Genomic DNA, 13,371 nt, shown 5'->3' with positions numbered 1-13,371 from the left:
GCCCAGAGGACACATAATAGAAAAGAAGGAAAAATGCCAAATTTTAGCTGCCCATATCCAGAAACACCGGAGATATGCTCCGCAACATAACGTACCATGCGACAATATGATAAAGGTAAACGTCGCAAGATACCCATTTATGTCGAAAACGAAAATGATGGGCAGCACCAAAATGTAAAATCAAGATATTTGATATGCTATAACACTGACTTGGCAGCCACCTTGAAAACCGCGATCTTGGATATAGCATAAGGTATTGGAATGAGAAACGAGATGTGCGATATATCAATGTAAGGTAAAATGCAATAGGAAAATCAATGATGTAACTGCGAAAAACATATGTGTAATGGTGTGAACGGGACGAAGTGTGGAAGACTCGGACAAAACAAACGTGTATTCGAAGGACAGACTAATAGTGCAAGACCCCCACGACAATGATATGCGACAAGTAACTGCAACAGTGTCTGCATGAAAGTACATCCGCCTTGACAGATTATGCCTTTCGAGGATATTCGGATTCCGTTTGGGACAGTGAAAACCACAGTTACAACCCGCGATACGAGCGCTCGTTTGGAGACAACATAAACTACAAAGGGCTATCTCTTATGGAACAGTAATTCGGCAGTTCGCACCGGAGTATAGAAGATATCATCTTGGATTGGTGATCAAAAGCACGACTTACCTGGGATTGAAGCCCACTCCTAGACAACGCTTTGTACGTTTCTTGTTCAATTTTCTTGCTGTTTCGTGTAAACAAAGGACATTTCGACCCACATATATTTAAACAACACTATCTGAAGCAAAGTGTGTACGAATGGGAAAGCCCAGCCATGTTCTAGCTTACATTTCTTTCCGAATATTTCTTTTTCTTTGCGCAGTTTGCTACACTGTTTCACGACAGTCGCAAACAGTCACAATATCAAGGAAAGGCAACGTTCTGTATTGACTCGATGAATTCCATGAGTTGTTACAGTCTCCCACTAGAAGGCTCATTTACCACACAATGAGACGACTCGAATTCTGTCTACGGGTTTTGCTTGCACATATGAAACGAAGTGAACATGACAGCAAGGGCCAGCCACTGAGAAGTAATAGTGTGTTTGTGGCATACGCAAGCCAAAACGCGCAATATTCTATGCAGTGAATGTGTCCGCAGTATCGTTTATCTACAAACACCAATGTAGAGCCGCAATGGCGAACCATTTCAATCTGATGTTACTGATGCAAAGTGAACTTCCAAAACAAGTGTACGTCCAATCGACAAAACCGACAGTGGACGGACGACACCAACTGAACACATGCTGGAGATTTTGAACAACCACGATGTAACAAAAGTGAATGTGGATGAGACTCTCGAAACCAGTAGGCACAATTCGAGTCGTTTCATTTTGTGGTAAACTAGCCTTCTAGTGGGAGACTGCAACAACTCATAGAACTCATCGAGTCAATGCATAACGTTGCCTTTCCCTGATATTGTGACAGTTTGCGACCGCCGCAAAATAGTGTAGCAAACCGCGCAAAGGAAAAGAAACATTCGTTAAGAAATGTAAGCTAGAACATGGCTGGGCTTTCTCATTCGTAAACACTTTGCTTCAAATAGTGTTGTTTAAACAAACGTGGGCTGAAATGTCCTTTGTTTACACAAAACAGCAAGAAAATTGAACAAAAAACATACAAAACGTTGTCCAGGAGTGGGCTTCAATCCCAGGTAGGTCGAGCTTTTGATCACCAATCCAAGATGATATCTCCTACACTCCGGTGCGAGCTGCCGAATTGCTATTCCATAAGAGATAATCCTTTGTAGTTTATATTGTCTCCAAACGAGCGCTCGTATCGCGGGTTGCAACTGTGGTTTCCACTGTTCCAAACCGAATCCCAATATTCTCGAAAGGCCTAATCTGTCAAAGCGGATGCACTTTCATGGACAGACACTATTGCAGTTACTTGTCGCGTACCATTGTCGTGGGGTCTTGCCCTATTATTCTGTCCTTCGATAACACGTTTTTTTGTCCGAATCTTCCACACTTCGTCCCGTCCACACCATTATACATGTTTTTCGCAGTTACATCATTGATTTTCCTATTGCATTTTACTTTACATTGATATATCACACATCCCGCTTCTCATTTCAATACCTTATGCTATATCCAAGATCGCGGTTTTCAAGATGGCTGCCAAGTCAGTGTTATAGCATATCAAATATCTTGATTTTATTTTGGTGCTGCCCATCATTTTCGTTTTCGACATAAATGGTATCTTGCGACGTTTACCTTATATCATATTGTCGCATGGTACGTTATGTTGCGGAGCATATCTCCGGTGTTTCTGGATATGGGCAGCTAAAATTTGGCATTTTTCCTTCTTTTCTATTATGTGTCCTCTGGACGAAGTTTGAGTCGGATCTGATCCTGCCTTGTTCTGAACGTTGCTTGTAAGGTGATTGTCCATGGAATGGAACAGGTGATAATCGGACAGTGCAATGTCCGGGGAGTACGGCGAGTGCAATGGTGTTTCCCATCGCAGGCGTAGAATAGTGTCCCGGGTCATCTTAGCCACGTGGGGCTTAGCGTTGTCCTGTAACAGAAGGACCCCTTTGCGATTCAGAGTTGCTGGTTCCAGTTTTGAGTTCTCCTTGAACACAGCTCAATTGCTGACAGTACACAGTTGCATTGATGCTCTGACCAAGTGGTTGCAGTTCCCGATGCACGCTGCTGCAAGCGGTCCACCAAACATACGGGAGAACCTTCTTCTGGTGCACTGATGGTTTCGGCTGTTTTGGAACCGGTTCATGGGATGCTAATCAACGATGACGGCACTGTGGAGCTTTGTACAGGTGCCATTTCTCATCACGTCAACACACTGTCCAGAAATGGTTCCTTCTTCAGACGAGACAGGAAAGAAACACTGGTGTCTGCTCGCGCTGCCGTCTGGCCCGGAGTCAAATCATGTGGGACTCCTCGACTCAACTTGTAGTGCTTCCCAAGTTGATGGAGGAGCTGCCAAAAGGTTTCTCCACTCACAAGGAATTGTAGTCTCATTCCTCATATGTCTGGCCGCTGTTCGCCTCAATTGCTGCCTGAAGATCCTCATTTTGTACATATGTTGGTTTTCTGGCACGTGGTGCCTCTTTGATTGTTTCGTCACCGTCCTTAAACTTGTTAAACCACCGCTGCACTGTCCGCGTAGTCACGACACCCTCATCAAAGGCCTGACATATCTTCCGTCCCGCTGCAGCGGCGTTTGACCCCAGTTTGAACTCGTACAGCATACTCGCTCTGTGGAGGTCCCATGTTTATTCTGTCCTTACGCAAGTTCACGGTTTAACTGAACTGCCACAATAAGGTAGTATGTTGGATATAACCACACCAACAACTCACCTTCGTCTTTTCTTCATTCGCATTTAACTCACGGTGAGGGCCAATGGAACACAGACCTCCACAAAAAGCGACAGAACTTTCTTGGTTACCTTCATAGCTTGTTTAAATTGTTAGGTATTTGTTTTTTCTTTCCCTTTGTACTCTTAGACGACGAAAGTGTAAGGAGATATTTGATTCCTTGTTCATGAACATCTTAAAATTCTGTCTGGAAAATTGTGTGACCAGATTATTCGATAACAAATTTGCAAAACAAATAAATAGAAAGGATAATACTACTCATAATAATGAATAATGAGGCTTGTTTTGCAAAAGTTACATTGAAACTGGGGATTAACGAACAACTTATATTTTTAATTCCACACGTGCCATTAAATGTATGTTATTACTCTTAGAAAGACAGTAAATACTACAAGCATATGCTACAACATTTGAAGAAATGTTTACTTTTGCATCTTCCCGAAAAATGTTCGTTGCCATTAGACACAGTTTTCACTTTCTTGGTACACATCAAAACACAATATTATTTAGAATCACTCCATACTCCAGTGAAACAAAATAATCCTAAAACCTAGAGTTATGCTGAGTTCACTAAATGTAATTGTATATACACTCGTACACCCCTAAACACACCACTCACTCGTATATTACACTGCAAAACAATGGAAAAATTAGAAGTTGTTTCTTATTACTCTCTTTTTAATCAATATTCCTAGATCGCGGAAACAGGCCAATATTGTACCTATTTTGAAATCTGGCAACGCGAACAATGTTTCATCATACAGACCCATTTCTCTCTTGCCCATCCTTTCTGTGGTGTGCGAGAAAATAATCAAAGATAGATTGCATAAATTTGTTTCACCCTACTTAGATCCTGCTCAACATGGCTTTCTTCCTGGCAGTTCTACTATCACAAATTTATCTTTATTACTTTCGGAAGCAGTTAAATCTCTGTCCAATAATACACAACTTGATGTAATCTATCTAGACCTAACTAAAGCTTTTGATCGCATTGACACTAAGCTTCTTCTTCATAAACTAGCACATAGATTTAATATTCACGGCAACTTCTTCTCATTGTTACGAGACTATCTCACCGAACGTGAACAACGTGTTGTTCTCTCTGGATCTGCTTCGAATTTTGTTCCTGTTCTCTCTGGTGTTCCGCAGGGTAGTATTCTAGGCCCACTTCTTTTCCTTCTCTTCATAGATGATCTCCCGTCTTATCTTAAGTTATCTGATACCAAAATTCTTCTCTTTGCTGACGACTGCAAATTATTTCGGGAAATTAGGACAGCTCAAGATGTGATTGAACTGCAAAAAAACCTCTCAGATCTTCTGGACTGGTGTAGCATGTGGAATCTAAAAGTAAATCCCTTAAAATCTTCTACCATTACATTTTCATTAAAGAAAAACAAAATCCCTTCTACCTACTTCATTGGAGATGATCCTATTGCTAAGGTATCATCTCAGAAGGATCTCGGGGTTGTGTTCGACGAAAGACTTCTGTTTGCTGATCACACTGCTGCCATGACCAAGAGTGCTATGCGATTATTAGGTCTCCTGTACAGGTTTACAGAGATTAGGGATATTACAGCCTTAAGTATATTCTATAAAACGTTCATTTCAACCAAAATAGAGTACTGTTCCACCATTTGGAGTATGGCTAGCGAATCAACTTTCTCTCGCATTGACTCAGTTCTAAATTTCTTTCTTGCCATTGTCAGGAAAAGAATACCTTCTGTACGCTGTTTAAGTAAACCTGAATTGTTGACTGTTTCTGGCATCCGTACACCTTCATCTCGTCGCATGCTATTTGATATGATGTTTCTTCATAGAATTCTAAATGGGAAACTTAGAACTGAAGAACTAATCTCTAAATTTAATATTCGGGTACCTGCAAGAAGAACTAGAAATAGTGAACTACTTCATTGCAACACGCCTCGATTGTCAATTATTCAGCGTTCTTTGTTCTATAGACTGGCTTCTGAATTTAACTCCATTGCTTCTGACGTGGATATTTTTAAACCTGAGAATGTTTTCCGACAGGAAATTATTGCTACACTTATGGAACCTTAGTTTTATTTCAATTTGTTATTGCTACACTTATGGACCTTTATATAGCTTTTTGTTTATACTTGTTATTGTTAATTTTATATTCTATGTTATATAGTTTCAGTGTAAAATGGCTGCCTTGCTGTATCTGGAACTTTGGCAAATAAATAAATAAATAAATAAATAAATAGAAGACATTTTAGGAACTGTCGATTTTTGTACAATTAAAGAATAACTTGTGAAATGTTCTTTCAATTAGTTTTAAAGCGGCAGCCTAATATATCGAGCCCTTGTAAGAAGAAAGGAAAGTACGCTGGAATAGTTGCACTCCAATCAGTTAATTTCTGGGCAATTTTGTGTGGCAATTAAAACCCAATTCTTGTAGCTTTCTTAACTCCACGGGAAGACAACTAATACGTACTCAAGCAACGGCAAATATTATATGGCACCATTTTTCTATGAACCAGTAATGATACAAAAACTTTACATTTCCGAATGAAACTATAAACATTAATTAGTCATTTCGAAATAGTGGGGGGGGCAATTGCCACCCCGAATCGCCGCCCATGTCTACAACTATGTATTTCTTACAAGAAAAATCTCGAGAATTTTGTTTTCAGTATAACAGAGTATTTTATTTTCGAAAGAGGGGGCCGCGGTGGCTCAGTGGTAGCCGGTGGGTGTAGCCGAGCGGTCTGAGGCGTTAGGCTGATGATCGTGAGGTGAAGCCCATTGGGGGTTCGAGTCCCTCTGAAGAGCAAGGGTGGAATTTTAACTGTCCTCGATATTTCTGTGTTCGTGTCCCTGTCGTGTCTAGTAGTCCTGAGAAGTGGTTACAATAGAAAAAATAGTCAGGAACTTTTTTACAAAAGAAAAAAAAGTGGTAGAGCGTTCACCTCTGGTGCTTGGGGTCCCGGGTTCGATCCCAGCCCCCGCCAAGTGAACCTTGTGGTGAACAAACACCGCGTGCGTGGATTTTCTCGGGGTTCTCCCGTTTCCTCCCACTTTCTTCATTCCACCATTTCATCCATTACTCATCATCACCGTCTCCCTTAGCCTAACTGGCATAAGCGTGGAACGTAAAACTGAAAGATTTCATTTCATTTTTTATTTTCGAAAGAAATGACCAACAAAAAGCCGGTTTTAGAATTTAAATTTTAAAAATATTATAAACATTTAATATAAATAAAACGTAAACATTGCATAATGTATCGGTTTGTGTTTCGATTAAGCGATAAAATGACTTTTAATACGTCTCACTTTGTAACTTTTGGATACGCTTCGTAATTGGTTTCAAGCTCGTATATGTATACAAATTTCAGTAAAAGTTATAAAAGGGAGAAAGATGACAAATAGTTGAAACTTTTTAAAATATATACTTTAACCTAAGATTTGTTTCAATTCCTAACATAAAGTATTTAGACTTGGGAGGAAAGGGGCGCCAAAAAAATTTCTTTGTACCGGGCACAATATTTCGTAGATCCGGCCCTGTCCGAGAGTGTATTTACTGACTTCATAAAGAGGCAATCAAAACCTCAACAAGAGAAAATAGATTTTCGTAAGTCAGATCTACATTTACTAGCCATTTGCTAGCCAAAATATTATAATTACCAGCTACGTTTTTGCACGAATCGTTGGGCTGACAGGGGTAAGGGTCACAGCAGTACCGAACGCCAAACGGTAAAAGAAGTCTCGCTCGATCAGTCAAGAATGTGGAAGGCCGAGTGAGTCCAAGTGAATACAAGCATTACTGAGAGTAGTGAGGGCTAGCCCCATTGAGGGATAATAAGTTCGAGTCTAAATGAGCAAGTGCCCTAAAGAAATGAGCGCGAGTGCCAGAAGGCTAGTGACTGCATGCCTCATTAAAGGATGTGAGCCCGAGCCAGAATAAGCGCTATTCTCATGGAGACAAAGGAACTCGAACCTCATTAAATTCAATGAATCCTAGTCCACATGAGTACAAGCTCTACTGATGCCATTGAGTTGGAATCTCGCTGAGAGATGCAAGCCCAAGCGCGAATCTGGACGAGAATGGGAAATGAAATATTTCAGTTTAACGTCCCACGATTATGTTCTTTGGGTAAAGGGAGATGGATGATTCAAGAACTGGTAGAATGAGATTGTAGGAGGAAACGTGAGTGTACCGAAAAAAACTCACGGATACGATGTTGTCCACTACAAACTTACTTGGCTGGAGATCGAACCAGAGACCCCAAGCACTAACTAAACGCGAGACATGATGCTGCTTTCAATTAGAAAAAAAAAAAATGAAATGAAATATTTGAGTTTTACATCCCACCGGTTATGCCGGCCAGGCTAAAGGAGACGGTGAAGATGAGAAATGGGTGAAATGAAGAGTTGGAGGAAACAATAGAACCTCGAGGAAACACGCACACGGTGTTTGTCCATCACAAAATTCACTTGGTGGGAGCAGGGTTCGAACCTGGAACCCCATGCACCAGAGATGAACGCTCAACCACTCAGCCATTGCGGCCCAGCTTTCAATTAGAATAGGAAGCACGAGTCCCACTAAAGGTAATGAACCCAAGCCCACGTAAGTGCAAGCTCCACTGATGTCAGTGAGCTCGAGCCCAGCTGACGAAAGTGATCCAGCGCGAATGAGCACAAATTCTATTAAGATTAGTAAGCCCGAGCCCAAGCAATCACGTGCTCGAAGGAGCTTAGTGAGTGCGAGCCTCACTAAAAGATGTGAGCCCGAGTCCAAGTACGCATAAGTCATAACAAGAATAATGAACGCGAGCCTCACTAAAGGTAATGATCCCGAGCTCACATTAGCGGAAGCCTCACTGGTGTCAGTGAGCTCGAACCCAGTTGATGGAAGTGAGTCCGCACGAATATAATTAAGATTGCTAAGCACAAGCCTAAGTAATCATGCGCTCGGCAGAGATTAGGAAGCTGATCTCCAACGAGACTAAGCCTCATCGAAGGATGTGAGAGCGTGTCCGAATAAGCACGAGCCTCATAGAAGGATGTGAGACCCTGCCTCACTGAAGTTAATTAATCCGAGTTGAAATAAGTACAAACCCCACTTAAACCAGTGAGCTTGTGTTCCACTACGTGTAAGAGTTAGTCCAAGTAAGCGCGTGCCTGATAGAGATTAGTCAGCTCGAGTGCAAGAAAGCTCACTGAAAAATAAGGCCTAGCCTGAGTAAGCGCGAGTCTCAACGAGAATAGTAAGCAGTTGCTCCACTGAAGGTACGAGTAATGAACATAAGTACAAATGAATGCAAATCCTACTGACGTCATTTAACATGAGCCCATTGAAGGTAGTGAGCCCGACCCCAGTTAAGCTTAATGAGCCCATGCCTCACTGAGTGTAATGAGCCCAAACCCAAGTAAACGCATGCCTCAACGAAATTAGTGAGCACGAACTCCAAGGAGGCTAGTGAGTGTGATCCTCATTGGAAAATGTGAGCCCGAGCCTCAACGGGAATAGAAACGCAAGCCTCATTGAAGGTAATGAACACGAACCCGCAAGCTGCATATGTAACTATTTTGAACGTTAAAGCGAAGATTTGAATAGAAATAAACCCACTAAACACATGTTCACATACGAACAACCTAATGTTTTAGGCGAACATTAATGGCGGAAAAGAGGGGTACCAATTATTTTTATTAGGAGATATCATTTCATCGAGCGTTCGTTCAAAATAATTCTCTTCTGCAACCCTTCGTTCCCAAAACAAAATTTACAACTTCATTGGAGACAGCGGACAAAACCAAATTAATTTAAATGGTGCAATGACACGTTTGCAAATAATACGACGCTATTCCTGAAATCACGGCGGCCTATTATCAATTAACATGCTGTACTCTCTTTTCTGACTTATTTTCATTTTTGTAATCTTGTAAATATTGTGCTATAATAGACCGCCTGTGCATCCTTCCAGTAATGGAAGTATTCTGGTTTAATCAAACATTTCATAATCCACTGTTAGCAGGGTGCTTCGAACTATTATACAACAGTTTTCCTACAGTATTTATATTGCACAAATAGTGGTACTGCAGAATGCACAGAAACATGTTGACTTCGCTCCTTGCTTCCTCAAAAGGACAGTTAATGAATTCTAGTTTGGATATCATTAGGAATGAAGAAACATATTTTTCACTTACTGGAAGAATGAACACAGAATTACCGAGGGTGGGGTCTTTGTTCCCGAAATTCCGCGCACAGTAAGTGTGTCATTTGTGTAACTTCACAGCTAGTTTCAGGTTAATTTTTCTTTGAAGACAATGAAGCTCAGAAACAAAGGACCAGGGTCTACATCGTAACAAGCCAATGCTTCGCCAAAATGTGATCTCGCTCTACAAGGGAGATACTTTGGATACTGTCCTTTTTATGCGGGATAGAGTTGCACCTCATATTGGTCGTTAGATACACGAGTTTTTCTACATTTTGTGAGAATCGTATTATTTCCAACTGCTTGGCCTCCCTGATTACCTGATCTAACCCCTGTAATTTCTGGTTGTAGACTATCTAAAGGAAAGGTTTCATCGGAGGAATATTTACTCATATGTCGATTTGAAAAGAAGCATCGAGTCTCCAAGCAGAGATGCTTTGTACAGCAATACAGCAAGATGTTATTTCCTTCCAAACTATCTTTGATATAGAAGGGCGAAATAGGAACGCATTTTGTAGCCTTTCAAACATTTGCTTTAAAAAATGTCTTAATGTACATTGTACAGTACACTACATAGAAATTAATGACCAGACATCCTCCGAAAGACAAGTAGTCTTGTTCAATCGGCAAATATGCATCACGTATGGTGATAGAACGAAAGTGAGCGCTTGAGAGAACATCATATAAGAGCATGCAGTCGAAATGAGTGGACGGTGAGAGTTAAGTGCAAATGAAATGGCATGATCATTGTAGCCCACTGATTCGATCATTCATTATGTAAGAGTTCTGGCAAATTGCAGATCTCACTTGCTAAATGTGTAACTTATTTGTGAAATGGGAAGAGTCGAAGGCTGCACATAGAGACCGGCTATGACTCAGACCGTAGTGAAAGACATCAGCAAAAGTTGGATGTAGCTACAGAGTTTCGGTCGGCATCTGGGAGTGATGCCAGTACATGTATTATTTCTCACGGGGTGTTAGAACTGAAGTTCAATGGGTGAGCTGTTATCCATAAATCAAGGATTACACAAGTGAACGTACGACGCCAATTACAGTGGTGCAATACATGGCGCGAGTGGACAGTGGAAGAGCGTAATGTGGAGTAACGGAACACGCTACATGTTGTGGTAATCCGACCGATGTGTGTGGACATGCGCATGCCGTGCGAGCTCTACTTACCGGAGTGCATTGTTCATACGTGAAATTTGGCACTGAAGGAATCATAGTGTGAGCTTGTTACTCATGAATTGGGCTGAACCCCTCGTATTGGTGCTTGGAACTAAATGCCGGCGCCTATCAGGCAATCTTGGGCTACTTGTTCTTTAGCAACTGTTCCGTAGTGGACCGTTTGTATCTCAACACGCTAATGCCAGCCAGCATCCATAAAGCGCACGCCATCATAGAAGTTTCAGGAGATGAAGGCGAAAGTACCCGACTGACAGCCCAAAGCTCCGACTTAAACCCTAACACCTTTGGGATCAGTTGAAGTACTGGTTGAGGACAAGACCACAACGCTCCAAAACTGCAAACATCACTATTTGCCATTTTACAGGACGAATGAAGGACAATATTTGCTAATGTCTACCGCAACCTTGTAGTCTTTCTGGAATGCTCGAAATTTTTACTACAGCGAATGGCGGACATACGACATAATAACTCCTTATCAGCACAAGATGAAAAAGTTCTTAGTAGTTCCTAGTCATTAATAGCAATGTAGTGTAATGTCAAGAAACATTAAAATTTGTTCCCAGCAGAATCATCATTTTCCTTCCCCATGTTCACATTCTATGACATTCTCACAGCAAAACCAGAACAATATATTTTAGCACAGTTATAATAAACAGTCGATATAAGTATTAAAATAATTTTATTACATTATAAAAACAACCACATATATGAACTAATATCCGCAATAAAAACAAGAATGTACAAAAATAAACTTATAATATACATTTTATAATGTATACAATATACAAACACTAGCTTTCCATAAGCTCATGAGTACCAATCTTGAAAGACTGTTTGCGAGAACAACATTAAAATAAAGACATTTTCAATAAATTCACAGGTATTTTTTATGTAAAAGAGGAGGTTATATTTCCTTTGATGGTATTTATATCAAATCAACTGCAGTTCGATTCACACAAAACATTAGCAGATTCCAAAGAAATATAACTTTTTCCCTGAATATACTATTCAAGTTAAATTTAGTGGGGTGTATTCACCTAATGATTTGGTCCGATTACAAGTCGATTACAATCAGTACAACTACACGCTATCTAGACTTAAAATGTTACGAAGTAGCTTCCTATACGTAAAGGCTATAAAAACATGGAATCACCATAATTGGTTTAACAAATAACAGGTATCCAATACGCGTGTTTGGTATCTTTGCTAAGCATTACAAGGAACTTTACACTGAAAATGGTACACTGTTATAATCTGAGTTTTATGTTGAAAAATGATAGCACTAAACATTAAGACAAAATGAAGTCAACACAATGAAATAAAATACTTAAAAAAAAAAAAAAAAGTTTTATGTAAGCATTAAGACTGAACAAAGTAACAAATATCACATTATCACGTGTACAAGGTTCACTTCTTTACACTTACCTAGCTTATTAAAAGCCATTTCAGTACAGTTTTAAAAAGGTTAGATACACATGGTGATAATAAAAAGCGAAGAGTAAAAAGAAAACACATACCACAAGGAGTTTATTTTAAGTAAGTGCTGTCGATTTTATATATATTTTACAATTCAAATCTTGGCTCAGAAGCTTTCAGATGTTCATGTTTCAGTAATTCTTATTTTAAATTTTACAATCAGTTTAGAGTCTTAATTTTACTATTCTTACAGATTTTACAGTTAGTAATCAGAATACTCTTTCTTAAAATGAAACTAACCTTTTTAACTTAACGTACAAATTAGAATTTGTATTTTCGAATTTATATTTTCAAACAATGGTCAGAAATTGACAGCGCTTAAACTAACATGAACACTGCATATACAATACATGGAAATAGAATATAGTTTGAATTAAGATTTATGAATAGTAATAAAGGAATCTTTAAAGAAAGTACACTTAAGTTTAGACGGCAACATTATAAGTATTGTGGATTACTCCCAAAAAGTTCAAACTTAAACAAATTGCATTAAGCCCATTGCTCTTATTCTGTTTACTATCAAAAAAGAGACAAAACATATAGTACTTAATCTGATATTTATTGCTTTAATGGTGTAGAAATGAACGCAAACAGACGGATAGTACTGATGATACTACTTCAGTTGTTAGCATCTTATTGCTTGCTTGAACATTTGTATCACAGTTACGAACTCTGATAGTTACATGAAAAAAAAAAAAAAAAAATCAATATACATTAATAAAGGGCAAAACACTTGAGCAAAAAGACTTTCTTTTATATCTTCATATCTCCAAACCGAATTCTATAAAAATCTCTAATGAACTCATTCCCAGGATTCATTCACAGTCTCGTTAGTCTGATTTAAATTGATTGAGAGGATAGTGTTCTTTATATGTCTTCAGATGTTCTTCCAAATACGTCCTTTGCTCTCTGTAATAATATTAAAAAAAAAAAATAATAATAAATAAAAATAATAATAATAATAATAATAATAATAACTCTTTTAGCTTGATCTTAAAAAGATAGTAAAGCTGATTGTATAGTCGTATTATACTACATATAAGCATTGGTATCAAATACAAATTATTACGAACCATGCGGATGCCTGCATAGCAGTATTCTTCCAATACAAACTTTGACTTTCTAAAGATCCAGCA

General features: G+C 39.3%; 1 protein-coding gene across 2 annotated transcripts in view; it reads right to left on the bottom strand.

The window, feature by feature from the left end:
- Positions 1 to 11,421: 11,421 nt before the first annotated feature.
- Positions 11,422 to 13,371, bottom strand: part of BckdhA (Branched chain keto acid dehydrogenase E1 subunit alpha) — an 80,158-nt gene continuing 78,208 nt past the window's right edge. For both annotated transcript variants that reach the window (XM_081758935.1, XM_081758936.1), the window contains one exon: positions 11,422 to 13,144. In XM_081758935.1, the coding sequence (XP_081615061.1) occupies positions 13,066 to 13,144 (79 nt within the window). In that variant the 3' untranslated portion in view covers positions 11,422 to 13,065. The remainder of the gene's footprint in view (positions 13,145 to 13,371) is intronic.

This window comes from Thermobia domestica, chromosome 5, assembly GCF_964235325.1.
Source record: "Thermobia domestica chromosome 5, izTheDome1.hap1.1, whole genome shotgun sequence".
NCBI classification, from domain to species: domain Eukaryota; kingdom Metazoa; phylum Arthropoda; class Insecta; order Zygentoma; family Lepismatidae; genus Thermobia; species Thermobia domestica.
Note: the sequence above shows the minus strand (reverse complement) of the source record. Positions and strands in the feature narration are given on the sequence as shown.